At 34.6% G+C, this 13,788-nt stretch overlaps 1 protein-coding gene across 1 annotated transcript in view; it reads left to right on the top strand.

Moving 5' to 3' along the window:
* The window catches only part of LOC124631962 (acid sphingomyelinase-like phosphodiesterase 3a), a 47,775-nt gene that overhangs the window by 22,852 nt on the left and 11,135 nt on the right, over window positions 1-13,788 (top strand). Inside the window, exons 2-3 of the mRNA XM_047166610.1 lie at window positions 10,218-10,358; window positions 13,129-13,194. Coding sequence (XP_047022566.1) covers window positions 10,289-10,358; window positions 13,129-13,194 — 136 coding nt within the window. The 5' untranslated portion in view covers window positions 10,218-10,288. The remainder of the gene's footprint in view (window positions 1-10,217; window positions 10,359-13,128; window positions 13,195-13,788) is intronic.

Genomic DNA, 13,788 nt, shown 5'->3' with positions numbered 1-13,788 from the left:
CGCTTTGAATGCAACTCTATACTTGATATTTTTATTCTGAACACGGTTTTGTGGTATCAAAATAGATATTGATTTTAGTTTATTTTTGCCATGCTATCATTTAAGTTTATTTGGAATAGTTTCAATAGGGTGGATGCAAATAAACTTGTCTGATTACGGAAAAATAATGCTATTGATGAAAATATCATTGATTACATAAATAAAATATTTTTCCCGAACCATGAAACTCCGACATTTGAACACCCTAAGATTCAAAATCATAATCCTAAAGAAAACCCCTTAAGTCAAAAGCGTCAAAAGTCCTAAATTCACACCGCCAAAAAGCCGAGTGCAACCAAAAGTGCAGTGTGAACAGTCCTTACGTCACCTCTTTTTGCATTCCCCAACATTCATGACTCTATTCAGAAAGTCTAGTGTTACAAATGCTTTCATATTCTTAGACTTAAAGCCCTTTCTGCTTAGCCTGTTTTTTTAACCGACTTCTAGAACAAGGTAAAGTAGGGTTGGAATAAACTTGTGTGAGGATAGATATAATGCTCTGTGCGAATTTATAAATAATAATAAATAAATAATAAATAATGCCGGGACATTTTTCACACACGGTCGGTTAGCCCCACGGTAAGTTATTAATTAACTTGTGTTATGGGTGCTAACACAACTGATAAACTACATATAACTACATATATACATATTTATAAATACATATTGTAACACCCAGACCACGGCCAACAAGCATGCTCATCACACAAATGTCGACCGAACCGAGAATCGAACCCAGGACCTCAGGTTTGGCAGTCCGGCATGGTGACCATTGCGCCATCGAGGTCGAATTTAAGTACTAAGGTTCTTCAATTTGAGGTTATTATTGTCTTTTCTGAAAGTATTACTTTTATCCTGGAATATCCGTATCGTTAGACTATAAATTAATGATCTTACTCGTAAATATATTAGATAGACTACAGCTCTTCAACGTTACTTTAAAATAAGCTACACTGCACTCCAAAGTTCCTTTAACGAGCTATTTATACTATTATGACAGAGCCAGGTTTCCTAGTCTCATTCACCTTTGTATACAGAGATTGTTGCTTCACACAGCAAGTTCGCCCCAAGCTTCGCTCCCAAGAAAACACAACTTCAAAATCACTTTCAAATCTTTTGATCAAAAACCCCGCAACTTTACATCGGGAAACTTTAAAAAGACTTGATTCTATCTCGAAAGGATTTTGTATTTCTTTGTGAAAACATCTAGAAAATTATGTAAACAACGCCAAAGTGAATGTAACACTTTTATCTATTAGGTAGCTGCCCTTCTTGGGACTTCACGTTTTTACGATTATTTTGAAAGTGCCCCGGGGAGAGCCTTTTGCGTTTGGTTAAAGTTTTAAGATGTGGGCGTTGGAGTGTGACGGTGCATTTGCTTGCGTCAGTTTGTTTATGGACTTTTATTATTGTGTGCGTGAGTGTGTAATGTGTAAAAACGTGCGTGAGTGTGTAATGTTTAAAAGTGTAATGTGGTAAAAGGCTGAGTCTTTAAAGAGGAGGCTGTGTTCTAAAAAAGAAAGCCTCCAAGATTGTGTTTTAAGACTTTTAGGTTGAGAAATTATAAAAGATTTTTGTACCTCGATTTATCACAAAATAAACCGAATCCAAGTTCAATTCGAATTAGTAATTTGTTTTCATTGCTTTATACTTAGATACAATTCGCTTTTCCAAAGGACTCCCACATTTTCTAAAAATAGCAACCCAAACGTTCCTAGGTTTCAAACGCCTGAAACGTCTAGAAACTTATCGTATCAAGCTGTCCGCTGGCTCCTATCCCGGACTGGCAACCGAGCTTAAATTATAAATGAGGCGGACACGAACGCACCTGGGACGAGACTACTGGAGTGGTGGCCATGTTTATTTTTACGAAGACGTTAAGCGTCTGTGGATTACCGTGGATTAGTTCGCTGTTGATTGTTTTTAGAAGAAGGTTAAAGTAGAGTGTTCTGTGTGAATATTAAGATGAGTGTTCTAAAAGATCGCGGAAAAAATGCGTCACACATTTAGGTCACGTTTTTTCTAGCCTGCGCTAGTGAGGCACCTGTGTCTAAGATGCTAAAGTTTTTTTTTTTTTATCTAGAAACATTTTAAAAATGTCAGTACCTAGTGAAGCTTTGCTTAATCTTATAAACTAATTTTCCAACTGATATAGAGTGTTATCCTACCAACTTAGTAATTAAAGAAGATTCAAAAAATACAGGCCATATACTTCATTAGAGTATATTTGAAAGCCAAATCACACACGGAATACTACATATCTAAGTATAAAAAATAACGATTTAATAATTTTAACTTAAGTAGAAAACGGATATAAAAAAACACATATTTACAGTTATAAAATTGTTTGTGCTTTGTACAGAGCTCTCTAAAATTGCATATTTTACAAGTAAACAAACACCTGGCAGTTTGTACCTTCTGAGTAGCCGTCCATGTTTATTTTTGTGAAGACATTAAGTCCCCAAGGATTAGTGGTCAAGATTACTTTGCTGCGGATTGCTTCCGAGCTTCAAAGAAATAAATGTTTTATACTTGTGAAGTTTTCTATTGTTTTCTGTTTATTGTAGAAAGTTTTTTGATAGTTGTATTGTTTACATTTTATACTAGGTGTTAAGTGTGGTTTTCTTTGAACATGTAGAAGTGAAAGTGTCATTTGCTCAAGCAGAAAGAAGTTAAGTTATTGTGTGGACATCTATTTACATAACTACCACACAAATGCCCCCTTTTTTTTTAACGACGTTAAAAATCATCAAATGACCTCTCCCGCTGTGGGTTAGCAGCGGTGAGGGAGTGTCAGACTCTTACTGACTAAAAATCGCCGTGTTCCGTCCTAGGCCTTTTATATACCAGGGCTGCAGTAACTCTTTCGAACAATCCCGCAGCCTCGGCAGACACAAATGCCCCTTGAACTGTGATTGGTTAGTATTTAATATGGCTTATAATAGTTATATATTTCTAATTACAGTTCATTTATTTAATCGAGGTAGTGGAACAATGAGACAGGATGGTTTCATCTAACGCATACCAAAGATACTTGTACATAATAATAGTGATATTGTTGATTTCAATTATTCCAATTAGCTTTAATTAGAATGCCGTTATTATCGGCGGTCAGCTTCTAGTAATTTTGCAATAGATATTGTTTTTCATTGTTGCATCTTCGATAAATAATTTACAAGTTTTATTTTGTTCATTGTATAGTTGAATATTTCAATATTTAAAGTACATACACATAAAGAAATCAATTTAGTCATTCAGTGATAAATTCACCAAAAATATGATGAAAAAATACTAAAAGCATCGAAACACAAAACACTAACAAACTATTGTTGTATTCAGTTTTTTTGCGGTTACAAAATTTTATACACAATGGACTAACAAATTGAAATGACCGTTTCTATATTTTATGACCAGTTTTGTTCATGTTGGAATAAATAAGCAAATAAATAATAGGAACGCCTTTTCACTCACAGTCGGTTAGCCCCATGGTAAGTTTAACTTGTGTTATGGGTGCTAACACAACTGATGTACTACACATATTTATAAATACACATTATAACAGCCAGACCACCGCCAACAAGTATGCCATCACACAAATATCGACCGAACCGGGAATCGAATCCGGGGCCTCAGGTTCGGCAGTCCGGCATGGTGACCATAGCACCGCTGACGTCGTCCAAATTATTCTAGAATCGTAAAAAACTGAACTGCACACACTAGTAAGACTAGCGGTCTGTTTAAATACGAACTTGGTTTATTTAAACAAGTTAAATGAGAATAAATAATGAAGCAATTAAAAAGTACTTGTGACTTTTTATTCCATCTTAATGAGATAGTATGTAGAGCGAATAGCAACATTCCTTTTTGGCACTGGAACTCACTTTTAATGAGAAAAGTAGTGTGCTTTACATAGTTTAATGTGTCTTTGGAACACGGAGTAACTCGTCATGTCAAATTGGTCATCCATCGGAACGACTGCATCAAGCGTTGATTAACGATGTCATCGATCGACTACTCCGCCAAAGCCTACCTACGCCTACGGGATTGTTCGAAAATTGTTCACTATGGGCTTCAGAAGGAAGATAGTGTGTTTTTTTTTGTCAGTAAGAGTCCCTCCCGCTGCCCCCACAGAAATGGTTATTTGATAATTTCCCACCAAAAAAAGGTTGTTAATTAACTACGAGCTCCTAAATAATCATTACATCATTCATTGCATTAAAATAATAACACCATCAGTGCCAATCAAGCAAACTAGCGTGTTATTAATCAGACAGCTAATGCACGACTGACGAAACACGCCGCCGACGCCTCGCGTGATAGGTCGACAACAAATGTGGGACTACCCTCATTTGGACGAAATCAATGCGGTATCGGGTACCCACTTACTAAAGGTTGAAGCGTGATTGGTATTAGAATAGCCTAATAGATCTTTTAAATTACTGTTTTGTGCTCGTACACCTACGTTGACTTGTAGTTAACGATGTGTGCTTTAAAAAGAAATTTGAACATATAATTATAGGTACTTATCGTAGGTGTTAGATAGAAATAGATTGTGTACGTATTAATGTGGGTATTACATAGAATTATATTATGTGTTATTTAGTCCTTTTTAAAGATCACTTTAAAACTGCGACATTTAATATCGACTGGTACTTTAAAAAAAAAGGTTCTTAGAAGAAATTCCATAATACATTTTTATTGAATTTTGTACAAGCAACAGTTACCTACCAGAAAAACTTTTTCAAAACAAATTGTCTAACATCAACATGGTTGACAAACTTACACGCGAACCTGCTAAAGCTTCAAAAATATGTTTATTGCTTACTACACGTTACAAGTTTCAAGTTTGATTAATATCTCACATTATACAATACGATGGGACATGCTATGTCTACCAACTTCGCGAATAAGGGTAAAATTGTACATCATCGGGAGGTGTTTAATGCTGTTATAAAATAATGATACATACAATGATGACGGATCATAAGATTAAATAATGCTTGGCTACTTCGGTCCTTGGTTATGTGACCATCTTGTCATGACGAGTTCCTCCTTGTGTCAGAAGCCTCGTGAAAACGGTGGAATCCGGCAGTCATAAGAACATCTTCGGCAGCTGTTACGGATAGATAGAAGCCAGTAAATGTGTCAACTAATCTTATCAATGGATATCAATCAGAGCAAATTACTGATTTGTGGAGGTTAGAAAAATATTAAACAGATTAAAAATAATATATTCTCCAACAATTACAGGAAATGAAGTTCGGGTGTTGTGGCCTTGTGACCTGCCTCAGTATTTAAATACTATAATTACCAATCACAGAATGACGTTGTATTTCCACCAGTTCAAAGTTCGACATGACTAGCAGTTTTTGATGTAATTGGAAGGGTAACTCAACACATAGGTACACATAATTTAAAATTAAAGAAATGTGAAAATAATTGGCCCTAAAATGTTTACTAATATATAGCTGCAGACATTGTTTATTTGCAAATTCTCGGGAATTACTGAAGCAATTTGATAAATTATTTCAGTGTTAGATGGCCCATTAAAAGATGCAGCTGAATGAAGCTAGTAATTGGATATCTAACGGGATAAAAGATCATTATTATACCATTTCAAAAATAAGCATAAAACTTCAAGTCACTCAAACTAGAATCGAGAAAGCTCCAATCAAAACTCACTGATATTACTATAATCTATGGTACTAGTATTATAGGCTTCCGTCTAATAAGGCCCACTATTTTTACATAAAGAACTTTCTAATTCAATTCTGCTGAAAGGGAATAATTTTCTTTGTCAATTCAATTAAAAGTTTCACTACTATTGGCAGATTTTTTGCGACTATTCTAAGAGTATCCGCAGAGTGCAGACTAAACAGTTGGTCGCAATGATTGGCAATTTGATTCCAATCTCAATTTTCAATCAGCCTGATATAGCTAAGTACCTTTTTTTTGACGGGAAATCATAAAATGACCCGGTGCAGCATGAGGGAGTGTCAGACTCTTACTGACTAAAACCCATCATGTTCCTTCTTAAGCCCTTTATGTACCAGGGCCGCGGTAACTCTTTTGAACAATCCCGCAGCCCCGGACAGGTAAATACCTGATATTTGTAATGTGCGTACTATCATTCATCTTCATACTGACCTATGAGCTACAAACTGTCGGCCGACTAAAAGTTTGCAGTGTGTGGGTATTCCAAGAATATACGATTATTTTTTTATGGTCCTGGTTTTGAGTTTCTCTGAACATTTGTTTTATGAGTTCCGGGATGTTTACGGCTCAGTCCCTTGGCAATAGTTGTTGTTTCGTACCCTAGGATGTGTTTTCTTTTGTTTTATTTTTATTCTTGAAGCTGCCAAGTCGTGTTGTATATTGATTCTGCTGAGTTCGGGTGTTTGTTTGCTGCTGAATTTATTTTAAGTGTTGTAAGAATGAGGAAGGGACATTTCCTCGATATTATAAATAATTCGATAAAATAATACTATGAATCATTTTTTTTTTTATAAGTATTTGTTTAAAATTAGACATTTAAAATACGTAATGGTAATAATGGCATTAAAATACACACACAATCTCAAATAATATTAACCTAAACATACATATAACACGAAAAAATATAAAACGAAAAAAAATATCCCTGGCTCTAAACGAAAAGCGTCAAAGTCAAAGCAAAAATAGACGTAAACAAGAAAAAGAGAGACATTTCACAAACGGATCACCTTTACAAATAAAAACATGCAAATCGCTGAGAAGTGCGAACGTGTGAATCGACCTACATTTGCGTGCCACTAGGTACAGTTAACAAAAAAACTCATTTGCACTCAAACACACTACAACTGTACGTCGTCGCGTCAATCTCTCAGAACAACGATCGGTATGTTTAGTGAGGCGTGAAGCATGAGCGGTAGCGATTTTGATTTATTTTTGCAAAATAATATGCCTACATATGTCTGCGATTGTTTAAATCCTATATTATACGAATGTATAATGGGGTCTTATATTTACTTGGATTTTGTCACATTCATTAAGAAAATGTGTGGAAATTAAACAAACTTTATCAGTGTGTTTATGACACTCTATGTGAAAAATAAAATTATCACGAATTTGCTTCAAAATAAGATGTTAAGTTTTTATGCATAAATATCACAGTCTAATCGTTTACAGAGTGATATTGTAACAATACATAGCACATGTTTATACTAATATATAACTAATAACCCGCTTTACTCTTACACCTTGAAGCTGAACCTCATTGTAGTGGGTCGAGTAACTCGCTTCGAGTGCCCATTTGTCCGTCACTGACCGTTTCGAGAGCCTATAGAGTGTTGTCCCGTACATTTGTTTTGTTACCCCACTCTAACCCCGCGTAAAATTTCTACCCACCCATTATTGCTACTGTTACCCGTTAACCGTACTTGATACTGACCTAAAATAATTAGTTTTATTTTAATGAATTCCCAGTTAAATTGTACGTTGGAGAGACGTCAATTTCAGTGGAATAATGAAGACATTTTCGGGAGACGTTTCAGGTGTTTTGTTAATGAAAATATCTCGTTTCGTTTCGCTGTTATTTGATTATGGTTTGAATGAAATTAAAATGCAATGTGTCAGTCTGTTTGAATAATTATGAGCCTTTGTAAATGAGGTAATATCTAATTGGTATGTTAAGTAGCTGCTGTTTAAAATATTGTGTAATTTTTGCATGTATTTTATTATAGAGCTTAAAAGCTTTCGACTGACAAAAATATTTTCTGATATAAAACTCTTTTTGGACTCCGTAGAATATAAACGAATTAATAAATTCAGGTTAAAAATATTTTCTGTTCAAAGCGAATGGTCATTGAAAACCTTTTTTGGTCGACTGTAAACTATTTGCAGTGTATTTCTGTAGCTAATTATAACTGCAAATGTTAATTTGTTTCCTATGCTTTCATGATCACACGATTGAATCAACTGAGACGGCATTTGTTAAACAATAAATGAACATCTGAAGACAGGTTATCCTCTCATCTACTTAATTTACCAAGTCACATTATCAGGAAGGAAAACTAAAACAAAGACAAGAACATCTCAAGCCACTAATGGTGAAAGTTGCATTTCTACCTTCATCATCATTTCCCTACTTCACTCTCTGGGGTGTAAGCAGATGTCCAGACTAGGTCACGAGGGACAAGTCACACGCTCTCTTGCAAAATTAATGCACCTACACAAATTAATTAAAAGTGTTCATGTAGGTAAATGTAAAGAAGGTTGAAAGCGCTTTGTTTGAGAAGTTTCTTTGTAAAGTTTTATGTACAGTTTGTGCCAGTTAATTTTGTGTTTCTGCTAAATAACCTATTTGTATTTTTTTTAGTTTTTCCTATAGGTCTTGTTAAGCTTGTTTTTCATGTCCGAAGGTAGTTGCTATTGACTTCACAATAGTCAAATATTATCACTGCTTACATACTGCTATTTTGAGAGGTGTAAAATAACTGAATTCATAAATGCAAAGATAATTGGCGCGACAGCAGAAAATAATTCTGGCTTCTTAAAAAATAAGAACATAAATCTATTCAAGTTAAGAAAATACCGAGGCGAAAAAAGGTCTGTGTACACATAGACCTCTGTAATTTTCTCAAAAAAACCTGGTCAAGAATAAATCACAACTAAAAACCTTGGTTCCACCAGCATTGCCCAGATGTTCAAACAAAAGGAACCTCGACCGGTCAATGTTGACTTTAACCGGGTAAAGTCAGTAAATACGTAGTTCGGTTTCTACTGAACATAAAAAGGTAAAAAAATAACCCGAAGAATTATATTTTCTTAGAGTTAGGTATTCAGTTTATTATTTACTTTGAATAAAGTTTTTTTTCAAACGATTAGGTAGTTACTTTGTGGTACAAAGATAATAATGTTTGTTTATTCTGTTACAAAGGAAAGTTGAATTTTACGTAGTCAAAGGTTATTTTTATAGTAGCTTTGATTCATGAGATTTTCTACGAGGACTTGAAACGACACTTTCCTCCGGTGTCAACCATATCTCGAGGGAACTACTTGCCGTACTACTAGAATAATATGATGTCCTCCTAGCCGATTATCGGCTACGGCGGCTGTTCTCATGTAAGGAGATTAGCCAACTACGCAGGACATATTATAGTGCACGAGCATTTGCGCAGACACAGGTGCACTCACTATTCCTTAACTCTCATAGCCCGATGGGACGGCAATCCGACACGACCGGAAAGAGATCAGGCGCAGGACCGACATTTACGTGCTCTCCGATGCACGGGTGTATCAATCACCAGCTTCCAGGCTCCGGGCTGCTTTGTGAAAGTCTTCTAAAACCCACAAGGCGATTTCGGCCCGACTCGGGAATCGAACCCGAGACCTCGTGCTTAGCAGCCGCACTTGCGACAGCTAGACCAACGAGGCAGTTAGAATAATATATAGCCTTTATGACACTTACAAATAACATGGACTTTCTACTGGTATAAGTATTTTATAAATTGGTTCAGTAGATTCAATGTCCAATCCTAGCCCCTATATCATCCTTGTCCTTACAGAAGTACACATTATCTTGTGGTAGGTACTGAAAAACATGGAAAACCTTTCAGACAACAACTATGATTACAATATTATGATCCCTTGATAATAGAGCTGATAAATACTATCTAATCCGTAGTAGGTCAGTGAAATATTTCCATTACTGAAATCTATACTGGGGACAACGATAATATGTAAAAAAATGATGTAAAAAGATATCCTAAAACGTAACTAATATCAATGTGTTCGTGAATATTAATTGAATTAGAGGGGAGAGTAGAGCAAAGATTCGATGGATTGTATGAAAGACAATGAAAGGCGCCGACCAAGGGCAGTTTGATTATTATGTGTACTTAATTTACTTTGTCTGAAATAACTTGTTGTGATATTATTCCATGCTATAAAAGTTTTAAAACTAATATTTGATTTAAGACGTCACAGTATAAAACCGTCCTTAACATTAAGCTACCGTATAAAGAATTGAGTATTGAGTATGGGTCAAGTTATGTCGCTATCGAACTTCATTAAAAACATTATATTTAGTTACTTTACTATAAAAACAATATTAAGAAACTTACATTCATATTGTCTCTATATATTTCTGCAATTTGATTCTTTGAAAAGTAATTCTAACCATTGTTTTTCTTCCACAGGCAATGTAATGGCCGAGATAAAGCTGGGAACACACATAGCGCAGGCGGGCGGCGTCATGTAACTCTGTAATATGAATCTAAGTAACTTCGTCGTGTACATCACTAGCCTGCTGTGGCTGAACCTCACTGATGCTAAGATTGGTAAGCTTTTTGTACTAATCAATTAAAATTATTTTTATGTCTAAGTAAATTCATCTGTCACGCTTCCTATGAGCTTGTGATTAATGCGTAGCTATTATTTCCAAGAATTCGTTTAAGTGCGCTCAAAGCTTTATATCTAAACGAGAAATTATGAAATAAAATATAGTATGTTTTATTGTTACAAAGGGCTATTTAAAAAGTGTGTTGACCTATTGTTAAATGTGTTGCTGGAGAGTTTGTTACGCCACTTCTTCTTCACAGCAAGAAAATGTAGGAAATGGCGAAGAGTGGGCGTTTTTGGGTCTGTCTTTGTATTTAATTCTGACATTCAAAAATATTGCCAGCCTAGATTGACTAAATGATTTTGAAATTAAATCACTAGCCTGTACCAAATCCTAAATAAGAACATGCTGACGTACCTCCAACTTTAAACATACAACCTTAAGCAAATACGTGTTACGAACTTTGTAGCTGCGTCGATTACCTGACGAGAAGCTACGGCGTAGCTGACGTCATCGCTACGTGAACTACGCCGTAGCAACTCTCGCTACGAATCAAAATCGTTTGGGATAAGCTTGTTTGCAAAATATTAAATAAGAAAATGTTGAAAGGGGTGTCTTGAAAAACATATTTCCTTACAGAACGGATTTAAAAACTGGCAACAGTAATTTTTTAATCTATGCTGATATAACAAAGAGGAAAATTTGTTTGTTTGTTTGTACCCTGAAGCCTCCGAAACTACTGGACTGTATTTCTTTCTAATATTCTTTCGCTGTTGGGAGGCCATATAGCCTGTTTATCTTGGGGATAATGTAGCTTCTCAACAGTGGAAGAATATTTCAAAACGGATCTGTAGTTTCGGTGCCTTTTTAGCTAACATACAAAAAAATATTTCCTCTTCATTATAATATTAGCATGGATAATACTTTTGTAATTAATCAAACGTAAATACACACTGTAATTACAAAGGACTTATCAATATTTCCTAACTTATCCTATCACAAAGAGCAAAACTGTCGACACACAGAAATAATTACATTACATTCAAATAGATATAAATTCAAGTCCTTCCAATCCTTTTTTAGCAAAAGAAGGGATTTATTAAGGCTGAATTTCTATCAAAGCCGAGTTTATTCGGATCATTTTGAAGTGAAGGGGTCATGACCTCTCTCGTCTACTTCAATTAACTTCATTCAGTAATATTAATTGAAATTAATCTACTTCGTTATTTTTATCTTATTGAATGTAATTGATACCTTTTCTCAAGCAATTTAGAATTCATAAAGATTTTAACGAATATGGTTAATTAATATTAATTTAGTGTTGTTAAGTTCGATGACTTTGCCTTTATTTGGCGGTCGAATTGTTTGAGGTTAAATGTGGAGAAAGTGAGATTGATTTAATATTGATAAAAAAACTTTAGTTTTAAACTACACATTTTAAATCTATATTCTTTCTACATTCTTAATTTTAAAAGTACATGTTCATCTTTAGAATTATTAATTTATTTGAGTTTTCAATCAAAAACCTTATTTTTTTTTTTTTTTTATTTATTTATTATTTCAAAAATGTACAGTTTTAAAATAAACATTTCCCCACAAAACCGGTTTATCGGTTTGACTGTGGGTGTTGAGCCGCATTGTCTTACATAAACTTATATAAATATACATTTATATATTTTTTTAAATACTACAATATATATTATAATGGTATTACGCTACTCAATTATTTTATGAAAATACTTTTTTAACTTAACTTTAAAGAGTTTTCTATTATTTTCTTGTCTGATGTCTGCCGGTAAACTGTTGAGCACATATGGTACACGCTTCTTTAAAGTTCTATCACCAAAATAATTATGAACCCTTGGAACATTATATTTACCGGCAGGCATAGACCGTGTATTGTATGTATTTGATACAATAGATAAGTCATGCTCTTATACTGATGATAAAAATAAAGAAAAACGCGAGAAGGCCTACTCGGCGAAATAGAAACAGATTTATTATACTAACAATAATTCAATTATCTTTACAAAGGCTATCCTGGTTCCGGTAATAACATTTTCAGGCCACTCAATCCATAAACCTTTCCGATAGTTTCAGCTTTCAGATTTAATATAATTTTGTCATATCGTAACTGCCTCTTATATCAATCAATCAATCATTTGTCTCCATCCAATCTGCTTGTCTTGTCAATTTTCTATTCTGTCTTGCCAAGAGATATATTTGGAATAAACTTTTCGTCCAAAAAATCTTGTCTATGTGTATGTGTGTATAACTTATCTTTTGTTTTGACATTTCCCGTACTGTTTTGATTGATTGGCCATTTAGACTTACCGTTTATGTGATTTGTATGAACCGTTTTCTGAAATAAATAATCGCTCCTTACCTCTATCTTTCACGGAAAATGTGTTATATGTATAAGGTGACAGACTAATTCATAAAATGAGATAAAGAAAAAAGAAATATGTGTATATGTATACAAGCTTCCGAGTCAAGTGCTTCTCGTAGCCGGATGGTGACAAAAACTTCTAGGTCCTTATTCCGGGTCTCAGCTACCTCCTCTCAAATTTTCAGCTTAAACGGTTCAGCCATTCTTGAGTTACAAGCAAGTCTTTCTTTTCTATATATGTATGTAAAGACATAATTTGGTAAAAAACAAAAAAGTATATAACTTACACTCAAAACGACTCTCCAACTTTTATAACGTAAGCAAGAAGTTTTGTTGCTAGGTGTTCCTAGAAAAACTAACCCGTATAATTTTGTTGCAGGATATTTCTGGCACATCACAGATCTTCATTATGACCCGTTTCACAACTCCCCGGAGCTCCATAGAGGTACTTTATGAAACATCGCTATGTTTTATGTTGATGACTTTATCATTTTTGTTTAGTTTGCTGATGTAAGGAAGTAAATATTCATGAAATGTGATTACTATCACAATATACGAACAAAGTAAGCCTAGTACTATAGTTCGGCCATTCAGAGAATGCGTTCCTGACACGTCGCGATTGAACGATACTAACAGCGATTTACTTGCGTTGCAGTTACGATAAAAATATTTTTGCTGGTTGTTTACCGTTTTAACAATTGAGGAGCATTAAAACAACATTATTATATCAATAATCAATGAATGTAGTTACGTCGTCAGTTCAATCGCGACGTGTCAGGAACGCATTCTCTGAATGGCCGAACTATAAGGATACTTTCACAAAGCAGCCCATAGTCTGGAAGTTGGTGATTGATAGTTCTATTATATTATCGGAGGGCATATAAATGTCGTCCTGCGTCTGATCTCTTTCTAGTCGTTTCGGATTGACGTCTCATTGCACCTCTGTATGCGTAGCTTATTTAATGTAGAAGCACAGCCTCCATGGTCGACAATTGGTCTAGATGCCATAAATACATACAAAATATTGTACATGTGTATT

Source organism: Helicoverpa zea, chromosome 7, assembly GCF_022581195.2.
Source record: "Helicoverpa zea isolate HzStark_Cry1AcR chromosome 7, ilHelZeax1.1, whole genome shotgun sequence".
NCBI lineage: Eukaryota > Metazoa > Arthropoda > Insecta > Lepidoptera > Noctuidae > Helicoverpa > Helicoverpa zea.
This window is presented reverse-complemented; position numbering and strand designations above follow the sequence as displayed.